Source organism: Medicago sativa, chromosome 5, assembly GCF_051527215.1.
Source record: "Medicago sativa cultivar Bolivia chromosome 5, Bolivia_mono, whole genome shotgun sequence".
Lineage (NCBI taxonomy): Eukaryota > Viridiplantae > Streptophyta > Magnoliopsida > Fabales > Fabaceae > Medicago > Medicago sativa.
Window position 1 is genome coordinate 29407520 of NC_140753.1, and position 24153 is coordinate 29431672.

The window sequence follows — 24153 nt, forward strand, 5'->3', positions numbered from 1 at the left end:
TGATTTTAGAATAGTTTAAAAACACACTATAACCCCAGACTTTGTAAAATATGATTTTCAACTCGATGTAGACTACACCATAATTGAGATTTAGTAACACTTGAAAACTATTACTAAATCAAGAAAAATGTTACTAATTAAATTTAGTAACATTTTAATAATTGTTAGGTAAATCCCCTGTAACGAAAGAGTTTTAGTTACATTTTAGAGTATTATCTGTAACATTCAAAAAGTGTCGCAAAATGTTTTATTATTGTAACACTTTTTGTATCACCGGTAACATTAAAAAAATGTTACAATTATCATTATTGTAAAAAGTGTCGCAAAATTGTCTAGACTAAAAAATTGTGAATATACCAAATTTGTTATTCATATTTGAATTAACCAATTTTAGAAGATCAACCTTCATTGAAATTTGCAACTCCAAATATATTACAAACGTTTGAAATTTGAATTCATAATGGAAACGAACTATGCAACACAACTTCAATTACATACTAAGTAGTGCACATCTATAGCCCCACTAGTTTTGTTCCTTCTTATCATGTTTTCATTTTCGCACCAAGTAGTGCACATCTATAGCCCCACTAATGTTTGCAATAGCAATATCCTCAAGCATGCCATCGTTTAGTCTCCTAAGCTTTCATCACCAAAATTTGACCACAAGGTTTTTTTACTTTTGAAGAACCTGCAACAAATTTGAAAAACTATAGAATTCAGTTCCATGGATATATCATGTATAAACCAGAGACAAAACCATAGATTTCAGCTTATTAAGCCATAACCCAATAAAACTAGTAAAGAGACAAGATAAATTCCTAATACATATTCAATTCCATAATCATGCACATAGATCAGAAAGTTGAATTACCTTCTGTTTTCCCTATTGAACCACCAAGGAAGAGTTTCACTTCTCAGAATTAATTTAATGTTCTACCATAAATGAATCCTTGGCCTTGTCAAATTTGACTTCCTGCATAAAACACCGTAACATTGAAGTTACATATTAAAGTTTTGAATCGACTTGAAAAAAAAAACAATTGGAAAGAGAGAAAATTTGACAGTCATGTGTCAAGATTATAAGATAATGCAATTGATAGAGAAAAGTAAGATGCTACATTCTCAGGACAATATACCTACATAAATGTAAGAGAAAGGTTATATTCTAAACATAATAACATAGATTTTATGCAATCATGTAAAATATAAGTTTAAAACTATCCTAACAAAGAAATCAATCAAAACAAGATAGAGGAAATTTGAACTACATAAAATACCAAACTTAAAATCCTCTGAAGTTGATCTGACGGCCAAAATTTGTGTGACTACACAAAATACGAATCCTTTATTTGGATAGTGATGCAGGCAAGTTTGGATCGCCGTAGCACTCTTTCCAATATTGGTGAACTATAATAGGTAACAGTCATTGTTTTTCCAAGCTGAGTTTAGAAAATTTGGAAATGTGATTTAGATAAAAAAAAATATATAAACAATCAAATTGTATTTCTTGATTCACTGAGAAACTTATTTTCCTCACACCAAAATAGTTGTACAAGTGGTAAATGCTTCTTGATAACTCATTCCAAAATGAACATGACATTTGATGTTTTTGATATTAGCTCTTAATAGCATGAGATATTCAACAAAGCTTTTCCTTGATCCTCAAGATATTTCTTTGATTCAGATTAAGAAATTTTAGCGCCAGATGCTGCTGATTGGAAGAATCGCAAGCTAGATATAACTAAAAGCATTACCATGAGAAAAAGGGCTTGTTGTTCTTAATATTTTTATTTTGACTAACATTAATTCTTTCTTGTAAGTTCACCAATCCGTGATTTTATCTTATAGTTAGTCACCCACCCTTACCAATAAAATTAACATTTTATCTAACTTCACTTTTACCATCCTTGATTTTCAGGATTTAGGACAGAATTCCTAAGGGCTTTGGCTCCTATAGGAAATTCTTCGTCCGAAGGAATGTTCATAGACTCTTGCTATCTCCACTGCCAAACTGAATTGCAGGAATTATGGCTGTTTAGTGGCCCACCATTGTTGGCCAACACAGTAAGAGGCTGACTATCTTAACCTCCTTTCCCTTTCATCTATAAAATATAACATCACGAGTTTTCGATCAATGTCCTTTGTGGTTGCTTCAGAGTCGTTCGATTCAGGTTGGCATACTATTGTATCCCGATCCAACAACTCCGCGGTCGCAATAATGAATCTAATATAGCTGAATAACTGACTTGTTTGCATTGCATAAAATCTTGCAGACCGTTGCAAAAGCTGTAGCAGACTGGTTTTATGACAGAAGGCCTTTCCATCAGATAGATTGTCCTTACCCTTGCAATCCAACATGTCACAACCACGTTAATCAAGATCGAGAACTATAGATTCCTTTCATCAGAATCAATCCATATACATAATAAATATATATTTCATCATTGTTGCAAAAACCACAATAAAATGGGAAAGATATACTGCAGTCAGAACATTAGTGATTGAATGAGAATGATATAGGATTGTTACAAATTTATCAAGCTATCAATAAAATGAAATTTCGCCACTGCAATAAAATTGTGTTCTGGTCACCCTTCATCATTAATAGTATTTTTTTTTTCTTTCTATGTTGCTGCTACTTGATTTGTAAGAGGGGAAGGTTAGTCACCACCAAAGGAAAATCAGGTGCATCAGCTATAAATCCCAGTATACTGCATAGAACCACTCATTTCCAATAAACTAATGTCATTTTGCAACAATGCCTTTACTTTGAAGTGAAATTTCATGCAATAATAAATCAACATCCTTGTTCTTATTCAGTGATAAACTTATTCACTGAATTTTATAAAGGAAAAGATTGGGCAAAGAGAACTAAACTTGACGATGGAGAAAAGAAAAAGATCGTGCTGTACATTTTTGTTTTGTTTATATTTATGTATCTTTATTCTAATCTATATTTGTTTTTTCAAATAGTAAAGTATCAATGTAATTATTTCAGTTGGAGAACGAGGTGGTGTAATGAACGTGTACCGTTCTTTTAAGGGGGCAGATCCTTACATAGAAAGGTCATTAAGGAGTTTTGGTGCGAAAAACGTTGAGGCAGTTGTGGAATATCAAGAAATCAGCTATGCAGTTAATAAAGTGTTTTTGACTGAGTTCTGAATACAAGAAATGATTTAATTGTAAAAGCAGAAATGAAAAGCCTAGCAGTGTCGTGATGACGGATTTGGTAGTTTGCCAACGGCTTCCTGTAAGAGAGCTAGAACTACTTTACTGGAATGAGAACTGCTTTCCTCGCCTTTGAATAAATGTAATAAATAATAAATAATCGTGGGTAGTTACTTGTCCTTTATTATGGTTTGAAGAAGTTAATTAGCATGTAGCCCTTTATCAGCCATAGTCCTTATAGCCGCAGCCATCAAAAGAACACTTAGAAGCATCCATAAGCAACCAAGTAGGAGGTTGAAGAACCAGATTGCACCATTTTTACGAGGTTTCTTAATAGCTAACCATATGAAACAAGGGTATGCATATGTGAGGGGAACAAGGATCATTCCACTTATTAGAGCTGCAAGGCATGGCAAGAAAGGGAATGTTACCGCTATAAAAAATGTCAACCCTCCAAAGAATAGACGAAAGCATGTTCTCAACCATCTAGGACATTTTTTTATTCTCTATGGGTGTGTATCTTAGCTTCAAGTTGTCAAATACAAGCATTGCATAGACTTGGAAGCTACTCAAACAATGTAGTATCACTAGAACATAAAGTGCACCGATTGAGATTTTTGTTATTTGGTTTTTGTGGAATTGCGGGAACGCAGTTAACAATCCTTTATCTGAAGATATCTGAAAGCAACATAAATATACAAATAAGTATGAACCATATTTGACATATTAAATCATACTATCTCATAGAATGTAATTGAATTTGGATCATTTGTCGCAGCTACACAGTAGCAACAACTGCAGAGTTGTTGGATCTACTGCACAATTGTGCAGCTGTCACAAATGATCCAAAATAAATGTAATAATTGTTTTTTTAAAAGATATAATAACCTGTATTTTTTTAATGATGAAGCCTATATATACCATAAATCATAATGTTACGTACCTGAATTTCTAGCACAAGATTGTGACCTCTGAAAGCTAGCACAATAATTCCAATAGCATTCAAAATGTCGGTAATCTTCACCACAGTGGTTTCTTGTGACACCAACTTAGTACTGGAGGACACACCCATTGGCCTATCTTTCTTAATTAACAGCAGAAAGTGACCAAAAGAGTGTACAATAAGAGATAGAGGTAACTGAGCAATAAGAATTGCCAAACAAGTAAACACTAAGAACCACTCGACCCCGCTCAGCGAGTGCGCACTAGCGCTACACATCGTCCAACTATGTAAAATTAAGAGATTAGCATCAATTTTAGTATAAGTGGATCAGCTAATTAAGTAAAATTAATCTGACAGAAATCGTGATTAAACTCTTTCATAGCTAACCAACAATAAATTTGTTTCTTGAGAGTGACGTATTAATAACTACTGTGTTTGAATGACCTTAGCACTGAAGAGAATTTGTAGTTTTTATCTCAAATGTATATATACTTTTTGTTATATTTTGTTTGTTTGAAATTATGATGAGAATTACCTGAATTTTCCATGACAGTGCGAAATTGGAGATAATGTAAATTGCAAGCAAAATAGCTTCTAGTGGATTCAATGTATCATAAGGTACCAAAAGATGTTAATGTTATTTTAGAAGTTTACCGTTTTTTCAACACTTTCATTTCATTACTTTTTTTTTTTTTTATAAACTGATGCAAAAGCATCATACCATTAGATTAAAACAAAAAAAGAGTACAAAAAGAAAAGGGGGACCATACCAAAACCTTTTCAAAAGGTAGCAAATCTAAAGTTGGGCATACCCAACCTGTTCCTATTGTACTCTCCTCTAATGGAGTCAGGTAAACTGTCAGACCAAAATAAGTCAGAAGAAGTTAAAGAAAGACCAATATTTGCTAGACTGTCGGCACAAGCATTGCCCTCTCTAAAAATATGCGACACAAAAAATCTGATCTGTCTAATCCTATACATACAGTTAAGCCACCTGTTTCTAAGGACCCAAGGAACCACAGAAGAAGAGTTGAAAGCTAAAGTGACCAATTGCGAATCTGTTTCTAACCAAAAGTGAGAATAGCCGTTGTTGTGAGCAATCTCAATAGCAGTCATGGCAGCTACAAGCTCAGCATATAGAGCGTTTTGCTCCCCCAGTGATTGAGTGAAACAACCAATGCATATGCTCTCTGAGTTTCGGAAGATGCCTCCTGCCGCTGCTCTGTTAGGGTGTTTGGTAGCTGCTCCATCTGTGTTTGCTTTGATCCAAGTTGTCATCGGTGGTGCCCAGATTACCTCTTTGATTATGGGAGCCTTGGGGGGTTTAATGTTCACCTTGAAAGTTTTAAGAATTCTGAATTCCTGCATGTCCCCTCTATAAACTTCTTTGGTGATGTTACCTGCAAGAGAGGTCTGCGCAATAATCATGTTAAGAGCAGGTTTCCAGTGCATGTGCTTATCTTTGAATCTCACATGGTTTCTTCTGATCCAAACAGCGTAAATAATATTGAACATGCAGGCTTTGAGAACAGTCCTGCATTGTGGAGACCAATTTCTATCCAAAATTTTCCAAAAATCTAGACAGTTGCTGAATTGCATGCTTATGTTAGTAATAGAGAAGAACCAGTTCCACAGATGACTTGCAAAGTTACATTCAAAGAATAATATTAATTTCATGTTTGAAGTATCCGGACTTCACTAGTTGAAACTTGCAATGAGAGCCGAAAGAATGACGGGGATGCAGAAAATTGAACTAATGAAGTTTTTTTTTTTTTTTATCAAATGAAAAAGAAAAACAAGTAACAAATAAAAATTCTACTTACTTGGCCCACATGGAATCCCTTAGAAATAATGCACGTGGACATTATGCTGTAGATTTGTGCTTAGACCAAACAACATGTTGAAAACAACACTGAAATCAAGCAAAAACCATTGTTGTTATAGGACAAATAATAACAGTATAGCTTGAAGGCAAACAAAAACATGACTTCCTATGTGTTGTAGTATATTTTTGGTAATGATATCACAAATTTTAATGACTAAGGTTGTTAATAATTAATTGATTATGATTATTCATGGATGCTAGACCTTAGTGATGCTAATGAAATTAATTAATCAATCAATCCAACATGTATGGATGCTAGAATCTTATTGTCCATAAGAAGGTGGATGAGAAGAATGAATGAAGTAAGAAGTTATAAACAAAAACAGATCAAGGAATTAAAAAGAAAATATATTACTTGGTGAGTGTTCATCTTCTTTCTCTTCTTCTTCATCTCTCTTTGCATGTGTTTCTAAACAAAAGAGGTTTACAAACAAAGAAAAATAGGGAAGATATTTTAGGGAAAAATGGAACAATCGAGTGAAAAAACAAAGATGGGTGAGCTAATTGCAACAGACGAGGGGCAAGAGCTTAATATATAGCCACGAGAATGATGATATGGTTAGGCATGGCATTGGGCGGGGAGGGGACGGATTTTACCTTCCTTGTCCCCATACCCTACTCTCATGTAGTTAACCGTTACCCTACCCATACTTAGTTGAGATGAGAATTCGAATCTCATCCCCGTACCCGACGGGTTTGGGTATCCCCGCCCAATCACCATCCCTGCAGTAGATAAAAAAAATTAATAAAAATAAAAGTATTTTTTAGCCCCGTTGTAATGCATTATCCACAAAGAGATGATGACAATCAATTGCTATGGTGATGGAGAAAAGAGAGGTCGACATTGTGAGATATGGAAGGAGAAAAGAGAGAACTATGATAAATAATTGTCAACTCAAAGAGTGAAATGATTTAAGGTTCAGATTTTTATTAATATAAAATAGTAATAAATTGATTTTCAACGTTCGGGACAGGTTTGGGTATGAGTTCAGGGTGGATATCTATATTCCTGTTACCTGTACTGTACCCCGTGTTTTGAAACAGGGGAAAACCCAAACTCAATCAAAACGGGAAAAACCCGTCAAATTGAATTTGGTTTGGGTGGGTACCCACGGGTATAAGTTTTGTTGACATGCCTAGATATGGTGGTTGAAGAATAGATAGACAAGGGTAAAAGGAAATGAAAGAATAAATGCGTTTATTCTTAATGGTCATAAGAACAAATATAAATTCCTTGACACACTCACAAAATGGTAATTTTACCTTCTAATTAATCTTTAAATCTTTTTAAAATAACTCATGTTTGTTCAATGTTTTGATTTTATGTTGTAACCAAAAAAAAAAATGTTTTGATTTTATGTTAGGACTTGAATTGTCTGTAAAGTTATGGTTTCAACTCCCTCTACTCTACGAACGTGTGGATTTATTTGGTTAGTGATTGGTAAGTATCTAGTTTACATTTGTTGAGCTTTAAAATTTGATTTTGGTGAGTCATAAAAGTTCAATTTACTTGTAACAAAAAAAAAATTTGACTTTATGTAAGTATGCCTAAACTGTGTTTTTGTAGTTTGGGTCTATGGAAGACTTGTTGAAAAAAATTTGTGACTTGCTCAAAATGAATGTAAACTAGGGTCAAATAAGAGCAATGATCGGTAGACACCATTAATGTGTACACCCCTTTGTACCACTCTGAAAAAATTCAGTTAACCAAATATATGGTGTGTGTGAGACCATATTTTTTAAGTTGCGTGACCACTAGTTTTCCGGAATTTATTTGGTTAACTAAATGGAAAAATAATGGTCACGAGTATTTTAGTTGCATGACCACATTTTTCAGCTTCTAAATAGTCGTCACACAACTGAAATAATGAAAGGTAAAATACTTCTAAATAGTTGTGTTAAAGTTACTCCACTCATTTCATAGTGGTTTTTTGGTGGAGTCATTGTCCTGAGTGGTTAATTTATCCTTCAGCATTATACTTATAAGTCTATGTTTGATTGTTGTGAGGCCAAATAATCTTGAATGTGTAAAAGTGATTTTTGGAGGATGAATAAAGTTGATGATAAATAAAGATCGTGCGTGTAGCTTGTACAATTTTCATGAATTATTTGAGGTTAGGTAAATGCTTTACACGTACAGTCAGGGCCGGCCTGTGCAAGTGCATCAAGGCCCTTGGCACAGGGCCAAAAACTTAGAGGGGCCTCAAAATTTGGAAAAAACGGAAAGAAAAAAAAAACTTGTACCTACGGCCAAAATCCGTCACTAAATGTCCTTTTTCCATAGGTAAAAGTCTAAAAGACAACAATTTTGCTGTCAATTATGCATTATCCATAGGTAAATGCCTATTTGTCTGTGGGTAAAAGTCTTAAGATTTTTTTCAATTATTTTTAAATGAAAAATTGTCAAGATTATAAGGGGGCCTCCGAATTGTCGGGGACGACCCTGCGTACAGTCCCATTTACACTTTGTTCGAATACATGCCATTGAAGGTGACTCACTAGAATGGTTCTCTAGGATTCTGCCCTACTTATATATAAAGGAAAGGCCATATAGTCCTTTCATGACATAATTTTGTAGTACAAAAATAATTCCTCGTGAAATGCATGGAGATACTATAAAATGATTTTTTTCATACTCATCAAAGATACATAAACTTTTCTTTCAAAAAAAAATGGTACACACACTTCTGACCAAAAATAAAATAAAAAGATGCAAGAGAAATCAGAGAAAAATATATATGAAAAACAGAGAAATACTACGAGGAAAGAAACTCATGAGTGCATTTCCAATAAGAATAATCTATTCTATATACTATATATAAAAGTTAATGTCCATTGAATATACCAATTTGCCCCTAGGAGGGGCATTTTGGTAATTCAATTATTGGAGGGTGGTTTTTTTTTTAGAGTTGGCCTATGAATTTCCATTTTTGCCCCTAACCAATTTTTTTAATTATTTTCTAATTTTTATATTTTTAATAACTTTTAATTATTTTCCAATTTTTATATTTTTAACTATTTTTCAATTTTTTCTCCCAAATTCAGTTGCTTCTACATTGCCGTTGTGGGAGATTAAGGTATCGTTTGACCCGAATTTTTTCAAACTTCTCTACATTTTTAAGGAGAAGTTAGGCCGAATACAATATCAATTAAGTACTTACTAGAAAAAGTACTTTTTTTGAACGCATAAAATTGAATAGAATGAGCTTTGACCAGAAGCTGTTGAATGTTACTTTAAAAAACTACTTTTCGACAATTTATTTCACAAGCACCTCTTTTCAATCCACGCTGGGAACCTTTTCTTTATTTTTTAATATTATATTTCAATATGTTTTTTTTCTTACATTTAACTTTATTTTTTTTAACCGTTCCATTAATTTTTTAAGGAGATTCCATTTAATTTTATTATATTTTTTTCAAAGGAATTTTATTATCTTTTTATCACTTATATATTTAATTTCAATATCGTTTAATCATCACAATCTCACAAATATTTTTATTCACGCTGTCATTTAATGATCCCAAATATTTTTATCTCCTTTCTTCATCCTCGCGATTATATACACACATTAACGTTTAGAGTAATATTTTATGTCCGTCTGTCTGTTTTTTTGTTACGCTAATGCATATAATTTTTTTAGTGTTGCTTGGTTGAGTGCTACCTCACCAATTTTTTTAACTATTTTTCAATTTTTATATTTTTAAAAACTTTTAACTATTTTACAATTTTTTATTTTTAATTATTTAAAACTAAGTTGATGGTTCATGGTTTTTAAGGTTTATATTTTGACATATTACAATGATTCACAATTATCCGTCATTTTACCATCTATCCTTTCAATGTAATCTTCCAGACTGAATATTACTAAGCATATGTGAAGAGACTGAATATTGCTCAGCTGATATTACTTTTTTGACGTCAAAGAGATTTTTTATTTTTTAACGGTCAAATTATTAATAACCAAGTTCCTACACAAGAGTTTAATGTGTTTCTTTCGTTCATTTTGTGTCATGTAAATATTGGTGTTAATCCCTTTTTGTTAACTCTATGACAGTAACGCTCACTTTTATAATTTTAACTAATATGTAATTTATGATGTTTTCCTGCTCATGATAAAGCTTTCATAAATATTTTGAATTCCAAAGTTATGCCAATTACTAAATTTTATTTTTAAAAGGAAGTTATGCCAAAGGAAGTTATGCCAATTCGACTTTTTTTTCTTTTGTCAAGTAGCCTAGTGGCTAGAACTCACACATTTTAAATGTGGAATGTGGAGAAGTTGGGTGTCGGGGGTTCGAACCCCCACCCCTGCATATATCATGCAATGTCCCTACCAACTGAGCTAAGCTCACGGGGACTATGCCAATTCAACTTAATATATTGAAATTTAGATTAAGGTTGTTTATGATTTTGAACCTAACATTTAAGCGAATCTTGATTTTCGCCCTGGTAAGAAAATATAAAATTTTGTTCTTAACGTTGTAAATTCTTTGATTTTGGTCCTCCAACAACTCAATCATATAGAAGACATTAATGTGGTAGAGAATCTTGTCAAGTTGATTTTTTGATGGGGTAATTATTTTAACTAGCAACTTTTAACTATCAACTAAGGGATTGAAACGAAAAAAATAAAATAATAGGGTTGAAATCAAGAACAAATAAATTAATGTGGTAGAGAATCTTGTCAAGTTGATTTTTTGATGGGGGTAATTATTTTAAGGGTTAATAGTGCTTTATCCCCCTGTAATATAGGTCATTTTCGGTTTTACCCCCTGTAAAATATTTTTTTTGGATTCCGTCCTTGTAATTTGAAGATTTTTTGGTTTTAGACCTTCATGAAAAATTTTGCCCCCTGTAATTTGAGGAACTTTCGGTTTACACCCCTGCAATTTGAGCAAATTTCGGTTTACCCCCTTGTTAATTTGAGAAAATTTCGGTTTATCCCCCTGCCATATCATTGATTTTGTACAGTCAAAATTCATGAAGGTCCAAAACCAAAAAACTTCAAATTACAAGGATGGAATCCAAAAAGAAAATTTTACAGGGGGGAAAACCGGAAATGACCTATATTACAGGGGGTAAAGCATTATTAACCCTTACTAGTATTTAGACCCGTGCGATGCACGGGAAGTTAGATATGACATTGATTAATAAATAAAGTAATAGTAAATGAAACAATAATAGTTGTAAGTGAGCATGAATTAACGTGTCCAAAATAAAACCAATAAAAATTTGAAGTAATTTAGAATTCTCGTTATCACATTGGATAGACAAATAAAAATAACCAAATGCAACTACTAATATAAGTTTGTCTTGAGTAATAATATACAAATTTGTGGATAATAAAGTCGTATCAATTCTCAACAATTGAATCGGTAAAACTCGGTTTAGTGTCCATGACTTTTGCTGATTCCAAATTAAAAATTCATCATAAAGATGATGATCAACCTGGCATGAAATAAAATAAATTTGTATGATTATACACGATTATTTTAAATGGCATAAGGTATAAAGAGAAATACAAATTACATAACCATATAAAAAAGTATTAGAAAAATGCATAACATATTGTTAATTTGTGAAACAAATTTAGTTGATAAGTTTTGACTTTTTTTGTCAACAACAAAATTCTAAATATTATTTCTTACACACACACACACACACACACACACACACACACACACACACACACACACACACACACACATATATATATATATATATATATATATATATATAGTTCGAAAGAAAGGCATTATTAAATAAAAATGCTTTGAAAAACATAGCTAGATGCACGCAACAATAAACAAATAGAAAATATATACAAATATGTATATGTGTAAATTACCTATCTTAAATTATGAAAGACTTCTTTGTAGACAACATTATTAGTTTTGTTGGAGACACGTCCTTCGTCATCGCAAATCAGCATCTTCAGCCCAGCACCTGAAGTAACGCGTGAAAGAGCAACATATAACTGTTCGTGTGAAAATATGAGTTTTGGAAGATATATTCCAACATTTTTAAGAGATTGTCCTTGGCTCTTATTGATAGTCATTGCAAATGAGACCATAATAGGAAACTGTTTACGTTGAAACGTGAAAGAAAGTTTTGTATCAGATGGAGATGGAGACAAAGTCAATCTTGGGATATATACCTTTTGTCCAATACTGTTTCCTGATATTATCTTTGCCTCAAGTACGAAATTACCCATTTGTGTAATTATAAGACGCGTACCATTGCATAATCCTAACGGTTGAGCAATATTTCTCAATAACATAATTGGAACTCCAACCTTGAGATTTAACTCATGGTTTGGCAAACATGAAGATTTGACGGTGTTAAAAAATTCTGGAGTGCGAATCTGATCAGGACCATTAATATTTTCATCCTGTGTAGACGGACTATCAACACTTAAGTATGTTCTTTTCTCACTAGGAGTCATCGATAAAATGTAATTGTTCAGTGAATCAACAATATCATTGGTAGGTTCTATAATTGCCCTATCTTGAAAAAATGAAATATCACTCATATTCTCCAAAAGTGATGGACATGTGCTATTAACAATTGAAGAAATTGGGTCACCTGAGTTCTTGATCAACATGTCATCTGGTATTTCAATTCCAGCTTCCCCATCATTGTTTTTTTTTGAGAGGGCTTGTTGTCTCCAATATTTCCATCTCCAACATTTAAAATCCAGTCAGAGAACTCTTTGAGTTCATTGACATCAGAACATGAAGATCCAGTTTGAAGCCTCATGTTTTTGGTCAATTTTAAGACTCGACAATGTTTCCAAAGGCGCGATGAATTGATGTTAGCATCAACAACATCATGTCTTGGTGCTCTTGGAATGACCGGAAGAATTTTCCTGAAATCACCACCCAAGACGATCACTTTTCCTCCAAAAGGAATATCCGCACTTCTAGGATTAGAGACACGAAGTATATCCCTAAAAGTCTTATCAACTGCTTCAAAGCAATGCCTATAAAGCATCAGAGCTTCATCCCAAATAATAAGTTTTGACTCAACGATTAGTTGCGCTAAAGGATCCTCTGGCTTGATAGGGCAAGTTGAATTCTCGAATATTTGTATTGGTATGCCAAATCTAGAATGTGCTGTCTTGCCACCTGGAATAAGTAATGCTGCTATCCCACTTGATGCTATCGTCAAAACAATTTCTCCTCTCGATCTAATTTATGCAGATATCACTTTCCAAATGAAGGTTTTACCGGTTCCGCCACTACAAGAAAATCTTCAATTTGCGACACTTCATCTGCGACCCTTACCTTAAAACTGCCTCAAAGTATGCATTTGCGACAGTTTCTGCGACCCTTAAGCCCAACTGCCGCAGGTTTGATAAATATTGCGACCCTTACCAAACAGCCGCAGGTTTTGAGTTATACCACATTAACACTCTTTCCCAATTTATTCAGTCCCCCTTTTTCAATTAATTCTTTTTTTGTACTGCTTTACAAATCCAGAGATGAACCCTTTTCTTCTTCACGAACCCTTTCTTCGCTGCATCCAACCCTTTCTTCTTGAACAAATCAAGAACCATTCCTTTTCTTCTTCAAACCTAGAGACCCCAAACCCTTCCTTCACTCGAACCCATCGTACCGCATCGAACCCTTTATTTTGTTCCACCATGATGCCGTCCTTCCGTCCAACCCATCCGTCGTTGAAATCGTCGACCTGCATCACACTAATCACAAAAGCGCCGATGTTTCAATGCAAACCCTTTCTGTTCATCCGCTGAAACCCACGGTCGAATCCTCTCAAACCTGAAGTTAGCTAAAAACAGCTTATGAACAATAGAGAACAATGGATTACGAAGAAATGAAGAAGAAGAAGTAGGTGAAGAAGTTGAAGCTATGAAAGCTGTTTATGAAACCGATTGTGTCATTCTTCGTTCCATTCCTCCTCACTTCCATTTATCCCTCAAACCCAGAACCGCTGATGTTTCCTATGATCAGGTTGGTTATTCATTTTTCCTTCAATTTTCGATCACCCTTTATCTCAATTTCGTAATTTTCAATAATTCATTCACCCCCAAATCAAAAAGTTCATTTTTTTATTATCATCTTTCTCTGCAGTTTGTAGAAATTGTTCTTGAGGTTAAAGCAACATCAAAGGTATGCTAGAGTATTATTGTTTGCATTTTATTGACTTATTTGAGGTTAATTGCTGGCTAATCTGCTATTCTTTGTATGCTTCTGTTTGTGTAGTGCGATTATCTGCAAATAATGCTTTATATGGACATTCAGTGGATACAATTGCATCATATTATGAGGAAGAGAAGCTTTCTGACTCTCTTGAAGAACTTGAGGCTCAAATTATTGGGAATCTACTCCCGGACGAGGATGATTTACTTTCTGGAGTGACCGATGGGAACAACTACATCATCTGTGATAGCAATGGCAATGACATAGATGAATTAGACCTTTTCAGTAGTAATGGAGGTATTGATCCTGGAGATGTTGAAAATTCACCCTCTATTGAAAGGATTTCTGAATTCATTAGTGGAGTTCGTAATAGCTCAATCGCTGGAGAAAACCCTTATGGCGAACACCCTTCTAGAACATTATTTGTGAGAAATATTGATAGTGATGTTAAAGATTCTGTATTGAAAGCACTTTTTGAGGTATGTTTTTTCTGATTTCTTTGTTCTTTAGTTTGTATAGACATATTCTTCATTTAGTACTTAATATTGTGGACTTTGATACTAACTTATTTTCTTCTTGTATTTGAATATTGATATGGATTTGAAGCAATTTGGAGATATTCACACTTTTGATAGAGCTTGCAAGCATCAAGGGCATGCTATGATATCATATTATGATATTAGAGCTGCCCAAAATGCAATGAGAGCACACTATAATAGACTCTTCGGCCACAAGAAATTCGATATTCATTATTCTATTCCAAAGGTTGGATGCCGCATTTTTAATTCCTCGATGAAACTTACTCTTAGTTATTTTTTATATGTCTGCATGAATCAGTTGTGATAGTAACTACTAATAGTTAGAGATTGTTTCAATTTATTTATTTGAATTTATCTACTGAAATATGTATTTGTAGATTGTTTGCGAGAACGTTATGGAAACAACATATGACATGTCCATAAGTTGTTTTCAACTTAATTTTATAAATTCTGCATCATAGTTATGAAAACAGCTATAGCCTATAAGAAAACAGTTTGAATTTGTTTTATCTTTTGTTGTAGAAATAGCTTATACATAAACACTTATAGGATAAGCTATTATGCTATAAGTGTTTAATTAAGTTGTTTATCCAAACAAAGACTTAACGGACTTTGATAATAGTACATTGAACTGTGCAAAGACTCTGATACATCATTAACAGTTGAGTAATGTTTGTATAGAGTTTTCCAATAATTCCTATTTGTCTTACAAATTTCTCAGGATGGTCCTTCCAAAAAAGGTGTGAATCAAGGAACACTCGAAGTATTTTTATACGATTCATCAATTTCAAAGACTGAACTTCACCATATTTTTATACGATTCTCTGGATTTTTCTGCTCACGCTTCAGAATCATAAGAAGCAAGCCCACTAATGAAGGTTAGTGCATTCTTGTAACAATTCAACTTTTAACATTGTCTAAGTGGATTTGCATCAAAATTAGATGCACTTATCGAATGCACATCCAAAGAGTTTTACAGGATCACATGGTGGAATGATATTGAAGGCTGAACTTAATGAGTTCTCTTGCATAGGAGTATATTAATTTGGAAGATAATGCACTACATAACTATTTCTTTATGGTGTGAAGTTTGTATACTGTGATAAAGATTTACTATACTCTTGCATAGAAACATGATTATCACAATTTCTATGAATATACTTTATGCTGAAAGACAGGAACTGCTACATGCCTTGAAAAATAGTTTTGTAAGTAAGTGTAAATTTAGTTTGATACATGAAATGAATTGAGTGAAATGCATAGACCTGAGTTATGCACACTACTATAATGAATTGAGTGAAGCATATATGGCGAGAGGAGTGTGTTGTTGTGAGCTATATGAGGATTAGAAAGTTGCATCAAAAATTCATTCTTTTGATGATTAGTTGCATCGTTATATAAGGCATTTATCGGACTTGAAATATGATCATTGCCTTTGGATTAGAAAGTTGTAATCAATGTATACTATGATCAGATGCATTGTCTTTCATGGTCAATTCTTTGTCTGTGCTTCAATTTTTATTTTTTTTTGCTTTGTGTGTCTGAATGCATACAACTATTTTATGAGAAAAATAAAACGTGTTTCTTTTGTAATTGGCTTTTTAGGTAAATGTGTCATCTCATATTGCTGAAATGAAATTGAACTCTGATAGCCTTGCTGCCATTATGAAATTGACACAAAAGCACCTTGAGCAAGACAAGAGGGAGTTACATGGTGATAATCAGGATGGAGAGACCACTGTTAACATGCTTGATAATTCATCTTCCATAAATGCTTCAGACGAGAAAAATTGCGTTCCAGTCATGGAAAATGGTTGCGATTGATAACTTCTCTTGTTTGGTTAGGAGAGAAGTTGTGCAGAGAGGCTAAAAAACAGTCAAGTCCCACAGCTTTAGGACAATTAACTGTAAGCTTCACAAACCTTCGTGTATCATTTATTTGAATCATAGAACTTGGGTCAGTTGTAGAGTTACCTCTCATCTGAAAAAAAAATATCACCTGCATAATATAGGTTAGGCGTATGTCTTAACTTTGAAAGTAATGATAGAAACACTCACTTTAACACGCTTTTTTAAACTCACACTCAACATGATTCATTATAGGTCCAATAGCCAATTAGAAGTTTGACACGTGTTAACTTATGGAGATGAAGAAGGGGATTTGTTCATGGTTGGAGATGTTCCTTTAGAATAAGTAAGAACTTTGTCTCTGAAGAACAAACTATACATTATGTCTTTTGTACTTTAGGATTGTCTGATAGGTTGTTTTCTGGTTACTTGTGTTTAAGGATATGCTGTTGAGGATTGTTTGTTTGGAAGGGGGAGAGCTATTAGACATGATACTGTCAAGGTTGATTGTTTGTTTGGTAATATTATTTTGAATGATTACCCACTAGTGTATTGGTTTTTCAATGTTTAAACTATGTACTTTATCTATTGTTTTGATTGCTACTCTTGAAAGAATTATATGAATGAGATTTTGATATTTTTAGTTATATATTTATGTATTTTAAGTATTTAATAATATATTTATTTAAATTGGCAACAAAAACTGCCCCATTCAATTTTATTTTTTTTTTAAAAAAAACTTAACATTTGCGACTGTTGGTGAAGGGTCGCAAGCCCTTTTTTTTAAAAAAAAAACTTAACATTTGCGACTGTTGGTGAAGGGTCGCAAGCCCCTTTTTTTTTTTAAAAAAAACTTAACATTTGCGACTGTTGATGAAGGGTCGCAACACCTTCTGCGGCAGTTGGTGTGACTGTTCTATGAATGGTCGCAAAAGACAGTTGCGACCCCAACAAATGTGACTGTTGGGGAACAGTCGCAAATGTACATTTGCGACCCTTCTAACAGTCGCAAAATGCAATTTTAAAAGTCGCAAAGTGCAGTTTTTCTTGTACCCATCAATGAAGAAAAAACCACCGCTGTTCGCATCCACAGAACTCATGATTGTGTCGTATATGCTCTTTTGTTCTTCAGTCATTGTGGAAGTTAATTTTTTGTGCTCCAAAATTAGATCACAATGATTATAATTAAGCTTGTGAGAAATAAGTTGATTGTGAGATTCAGGATTCAAAGGCATGTTGACTTGAGGCATGGTTTCAAATTTTTTTAGACTTTTGTTCCTTCTCCGCGACAATTTTTCTATCTCCACCAAAGTTAAATTTTTCAATTCATCTTCAGTCAAAACCAAATATGTTATATAGAGTGAAAACATAAGTTAAATATGATAATAGTAAAATTCAATATTATAAATAATGAAGCAAAAGAAATAATGAGAATTGAATATACCTGAAATTTTCACGTGCCTTCGTTGCCTATATAAAATGTCATCACTTAAATACCTCTAGGTATTTATCCAAACATAATCTGTACTTGGAATTTCATTTGACAGCAATAAAGTTGTAAATAAGATCCTTAGAAAACTACATGTGCCCCACTGAGCTGCTTCTTTAATTACATCAACATGATCTTTGTCATCATTTATAAGCCCCTTGCATAGCAAGCATCCTTAAATGTCTTCAGGACAACATTGTTAACGGTCTTTATATCTTCAAAAGAAGTAGGACATTTACAATAATTCAACAAAGTCCTCAAGTAATATAATTGACCACTACCAGGATGAACAAAATATATATATTCTTCCTATTTTAAATCCTCTTTTTCTTGGGTTCCAATGTTTTTTCTTTTCATTCCATACAAATTTGGAAGGAAATTCATTATATGTAAGTTCTCTTGCCGTAGGATATTTTTTATTGGCATCCATCCATGCCAAAAATTTGGAATTTTTTGAGTTTTCTTTATCTAGAACATTATCAATTCTCTCATGATCATAAAAGGTAACATAATGTTCATTTTCCAAATGAAAAGGCAATCTTTCAACTGATGGTTCTCTGTAACTAATGTGAAAAGCAAATAATATCCATGATGCCTCACACGATGACAAATATCTGCAATCATAATATAACTTGATTTCGTCAACCAACCCATTATGTTCTTGATCAGGAGATCCTTTATAAAATGAAGCTGTTATACGGTCATGTCCTTTGTTGATATACTTGAACAGGTATTTTATGGAACGGGATTGGTTACACCACTCAACATTTATGTGAGCATTGTATTTCATCAAAAGATGTTTATTATATGGGACAACGAATCCATTATGAACGAAAGCATTACCTTTAAACCCTGCCATCATCCCTCCTTCTATACACAGGATATCCATCTGCATCTACTGTGGTTTTATCGCAAAAAAATTTTGGAAAAAATTTCGTGCACTTCCCATTATCATCAATACATGGAGAATTCTTGTTTTGTATTCCGCAAGGACCATGGATCATAAAACTGGAAACAATTTTAAATAGCACAGGTTCAACTTGTTCAGCAGGTAGTTCAGCAGATATTATCTTGACAATGCCATCAGGATTTGAATGTTTAAATTGAGGATGTAGGAAAATTAAGATGTGTGCATGAGGCAATCCACGTTTCTGAAACTCAATTGTGTATATCACTGTAAAATCGAAATAGAACACATCAATAATGTTTTCCATTCAATAATTTAAAAATACAAACATGTGCTAAAAAAATAAGAGAACGGAAAATGCACTGTAAAGTATAAAGAATATAATAGGTCTATAATTTAAAGAATATAGTTAACAAAAACAAAAAAACATATGGGATTGGTGTTTATATTGCCAAATAAATAGAGAAAATAGCACTACCAAAAAAATAGAGAAAATAGAAAACAAACTATGATGTCCATCAAACAAAAAACAAAATAAGATTATGAAAGAAAAAAAAAAACAAACTAAGATTATGGAAGAAAAAAAAACGTACTTAGTGGTGTATGGCACAAATTTAGCAAAAGTTTGTTCAATTAAAATGACAATATTAACCTCAAATTTTGGCTCCAAAAAGTTGTCTAAGAGACTTAAGACCTTTTATAAATAAGATTATTAAATAATTATGTGAAAGAAAAACAAAATAAAATTATGAAAGAAATAAAAAACAAAAAAAAAACAAACAAACTAAGATTATGGAAGAAAAAAAAACGTATTTAGTAGTTTATGGCACAAATTTAGCAAAAGTTTGTTCAATTAAAATGACAATATTAACCTCAAATTTTGGCTCCAAAAAGTTGTCTAAGAGACTTAAGACCTTTTATAAATAAGATTATTAAATAATTATGTGAAAGAAAAACAAAATAAAATTATGAAAGAAATAAAAAACAAAAAAAAAACAAACAAACTAAGATTATGGAAGAAAAAAAAACGTATTTAGTAGTTTATGGCACAAATTTAGCAAAAGTTTGTTCAATTAAAATGACAATATTAACCTCAAATTTTGGCTCCAAAAAGTTGTCTAAGAGACTTAAGACCTTTTATAAATAAGATAAGATTATACTTGGAAGGATTGCAAGCGCTCACATACGTATGTTTGTGTGTCATTTAATATTTTTGTAGATTTAAATAGTTTGACCCCTGCTTGATAATATATTGATAATATATTTTAGATCATTCTCTTAAGGATTTTTTTATATAATTATTTAGAATATATAAGTTAAAATCAAACTACAATGACACGAGATAGAACATATATTTATCTTATTCCTTATTTATTTATGAATAAAGATATCAAATCCTTTTTCCACCAAAAAAAAAAAAAAGATATCAAATCCTTTATTTCAAAAAACACAAGTACTTAAATGCCACTATTCCTTCTTTTTTTTCCCGCATAATTTAATTAAACATCGTCAACATCTATCAAACACGCTTTGCACCTTGGGCAGTTTGGGTTGTTCTTTGAAACAATCACAAACATCATGCAAAGCTTGCACCCCTTCACACAAGCTGATGGTGGATCTTGTTCGGAGGTACCACCAAGTTCGAATTCTAAAATTGGAGTTGATAAATCTTTAGATTCCATAGCATCATGTAAGTTGTTAGAGCTCGATCCAGATGATAACTTCTGTGTCGGATCAATGTTCTCATTCACCATTGAACCATTGACCCTTCTTTTTTGTGTTTCCACTGGTACTGGTTCAACCTTTGAATGTACAACCAAAGACATAAACTAAAATTACATAGCTAGGACCAGATAATAGTTCCAATAGACAAATCCTAAAACCCCCGAAGTAATTTAGACTTCAAGAACATTTTTGGGTCCAAAATGATGTCTAAAAGACTTCCGAACTTTTATAAATAAGATAAGATATGTGAATTATAAGGAAACAGCAAAAAATTAGAAAGGAAATGTGGATCAACTTTTTCGGCTCCAAAAAGTTGTCTAAGAGACTTAAGACCTTTTATAAATAAGATAAGATACTCGATCATTTTCTAAAAATATAAACAGACAACAAAAAATTAGGAAGGAAATGTGCAACAAATTTTTTGGCTCCAAAATGTTGTCTAAGAGATTTAAGACCTTTTATAAATAAGATAAGATACACGATCATTTTCTAAAAATATAAATAAACAACAAAAAATTAGGAAGGAAAAGTGCAACATTTTTTGCTCCAAAAAGTTGTCCAAAAGACTTCAGATCTTTTATAAATAAGATACACGATCATTTTCTAAAAATATAAATAAACAACAAAAAATTAAGAAGGAAAAGTGCACCAACATCTTTGGCTCCAAAAAGTTGTCTAAGAGACTTAAGACCTTTTATAAATAAGATAAGATACACAATCATTTTCTAAAAAATAGAGAAACACCAAAAAATTCGGAAGGAAATGTGCAACAACTTTTTTGTTTCCAAAAAGTTGTAGTTACGAACTTTTATAAATAATATAAATAAGATTCGCGATCATTTTCTAAAAAAAAGAAATAAACACCAAAAAAACAGGAAGGAAATGTGCAACAATTTGATTGGCTCCAAAAAGTTGTCTAAGAGATTAAGAACTTTTATAAATAAGTAAGATACGCGATCATTTTCTAAAAAAATTGAGAGACACCAAAAAATTAGAAAGGAAATGTACAACAACTTTTTTGGCTCCAAAAAATTGTCTAACAGACTTAAGAACCTTTATAAATAAGATAAATAAGTAAGATAGGCGATCATTTTCTAAAAAAATAGAGAAACACCAAAAAATTAGGAAGGAAATGTGCAACAACTTTTTTGGCTTCAAAAAGTTGTCTAACAGACTTAAGAACCTTGATAAATAAGATAAATACGTAAGATAGGCGATCATTTTCTAAAAATATAAACAAACAACAAAATATTAGGAAGGAAAAGTGCAGCAATATTTTTGGCTCCAAAAAGTTGTCCAAAAGACTTAAGACCTTTTATAAATAAGATTTTAACTATCAACTAAGTGATTGAAACGAAAAAAATAAAATAATACTCCCTCCATTCCTTTTCTTTTGATGTTTTAGAGTTTCAATTATATTCCAAAACTTTTGATGTTTTAGTGAATTTATTATTGTTTTCTCAAGTTTGCCCTTGTTGGAAAACACTATAAACTATTAAAGTAGTTGTGACCTTTGGTTTATCACATGTGAATTTAATGATAAATGAGGACATTTTAGTCAAAAACACATAAATATTTATATACTTTAATCACTCCTTAAAACTTGTGTCAAGAGCTAAAACATCAAAAGAAAAGGAATGGAGGGAGTATTAAGGGTTGAAATCAAGAACAAATAAAAAAAACACAGCGTCTGACATCATAGAAGAAGAAAAAAAACATTTTTGACGCAATGGATCATCGACCAAGATATTTTTAATGCTTTTAATGTCTTTGGACTATAATTACTCCAAAGTCCAAACTTAGAAAAAGAATGATTGGTTACAAATGTGACCGAAGTAACTATAATGAAAAGATTTTTAAATTTTTTATGCAAATTCCTTAAATGGGAGGCATTTATTTATTTATTTATTTATTTAATTTTTGATGGAATTTTTTTATTTTATTTAATATATGTATATGTCCTTGACACATTGACTTATTCGGGGTAAAAATTTACGACAATAATTTAAAACTAGAAATCTTGCATTAATTAATGGGTTAATAGTGCTTTACCCCATGTAATATAAGTCATTTCTGGTTTTCCTCCCTGTAAAATATTTTTTTTTGAATTTCATCCTTGAAATTTGAAGATTTTTTGGTTTTGGACATTCATGGAAAATTTCTGGTTTTGGACATTCATGGAAAATTTCACCCCTGTAATTTGAAAAAATTTCGGTTTACCCCCTGTTAATTTGAGCAAATTTTGGTTTACCTCGTGTCATATCTTCGATTTTGCACTGTCAAAATTCATAAAGGTCCAAAACCAAAAATCTTCAAATTACAAGGACGAAATCCAAAAAAAAAAATCACAGGGGGTAAAATCGGAAATGACCTATATTACAGGGGGTAAAACACTATTAACCCTTAATTAATTTATGACTTTTTCTAGTCTCACCCCATATATATCTAGTTACACTCAATTTTTTTTTAAAATTTTACAATAATATCGTAATTGCCCTCTCCTTGTAAATTTCTTAAAACTTTTTTTTCTTTATCACTTTTTCACCCTCAAACCACCATGGATATGCAATTAATACATACTAAAATCGCCAATTGAATCAACATATTTCCATTGATCCGTATTCTGTTCATACAAGTGAATTTCATAAATTTCTTTGAGTTTCTATTTATCGGTTTCTCTATGATTTAATCGATGTTAGTTTCACCATTGTCAGTGTTGATGTTGTTAATTTCACCATGAATGTTTGTCGATGTCATTTTGTTTGCTCCATGGTATAACGTGATTTAAGTTTACGTGGACAGGGTAGCGTAATTTAAGTTTACATAGGTCACAAGTGAATTTAATTTACATACATATTCTTAAAAGGAGTAATTTAAGATTATTCAAGTTATACATGGACACGTAAACTCAGTTTACATAGTGTTTGTAAACTCAGTTTACATAAACTGCGTAAAATGAATTTACGTTGGTTTATTTACCTTATGTAAACTGAGTTTACATAAACTAAGTAAACTCAATTTACAATGTGGGTGAACACGTGAACATGTACACGTAAACTTAGTTTACTTAACTCATGTAAATTGAGTTTACATAAACAATGTAAACTGAATTTACGTATACATAGAATCAACACAGTCCAGCTAAAAAAATGATAAATCACTAAGAATAAAGCAATTAGGAGATCAGATACACGCGTGCATGCTGAAAGAGATGAAGAATTGAAAACTTACAAACCCTAATGGAGAAGACACACGAGCGATTGGCGTGATTGGCTGCTCTTGAAGATGATATCCGAGCGGATGGAAGGAGATGAAGGCGTCTAGGCATGTTCGTGCTTCTTTCTAGGTTTGAGGGAATATGTGAACTTTTCTTTTGAAGAGAATACGTGAACTGTGTTTTGTGAGTTTTGAATTAAATTGAACTTTTTTTTAATTAAAGAGTATATTAGTAATTTTGGGGTGTAACTTGGATTATTTGGGCTCTGA

At 32.3% G+C, this 24153-nt stretch overlaps 1 protein-coding gene and 2 pseudogenes across 1 annotated transcript; 1 reads left to right on the forward strand and 2 right to left on the reverse strand.

Annotated features, from left to right (window-relative positions):
• Positions 1 to 3014: 3014 nt before the first annotated feature.
• Positions 3015 to 4240, reverse strand: LOC146921615 (lysine histidine transporter-like 8; annotated as a pseudogene).
• A 7605-nt stretch (positions 4241 to 11845) lies between these two features.
• LOC146921616 (uncharacterized) lies at positions 11846 to 13555 on the reverse strand (annotated as a pseudogene).
• Positions 13556 to 13868: 313 nt separating this feature from the next.
• On the forward strand, positions 13869 to 17193 carry LOC146921617 (protein MEI2-like 4). Its single transcript, XM_085711341.1, has 5 exons — positions 13869 to 13974; positions 14223 to 14638; positions 14766 to 14924; positions 16304 to 16605; positions 16802 to 17193. The coding sequence occupies exons 1-4, from the start codon at positions 13869 to 13871 to the stop codon at positions 16520 to 16522; spliced, it is 900 nt and encodes a 299-aa protein (XP_085567467.1). The 3' UTR covers positions 16523 to 16605; positions 16802 to 17193.
• The last annotated feature ends 6960 nt before the right edge of the window (positions 17194 to 24153 follow it).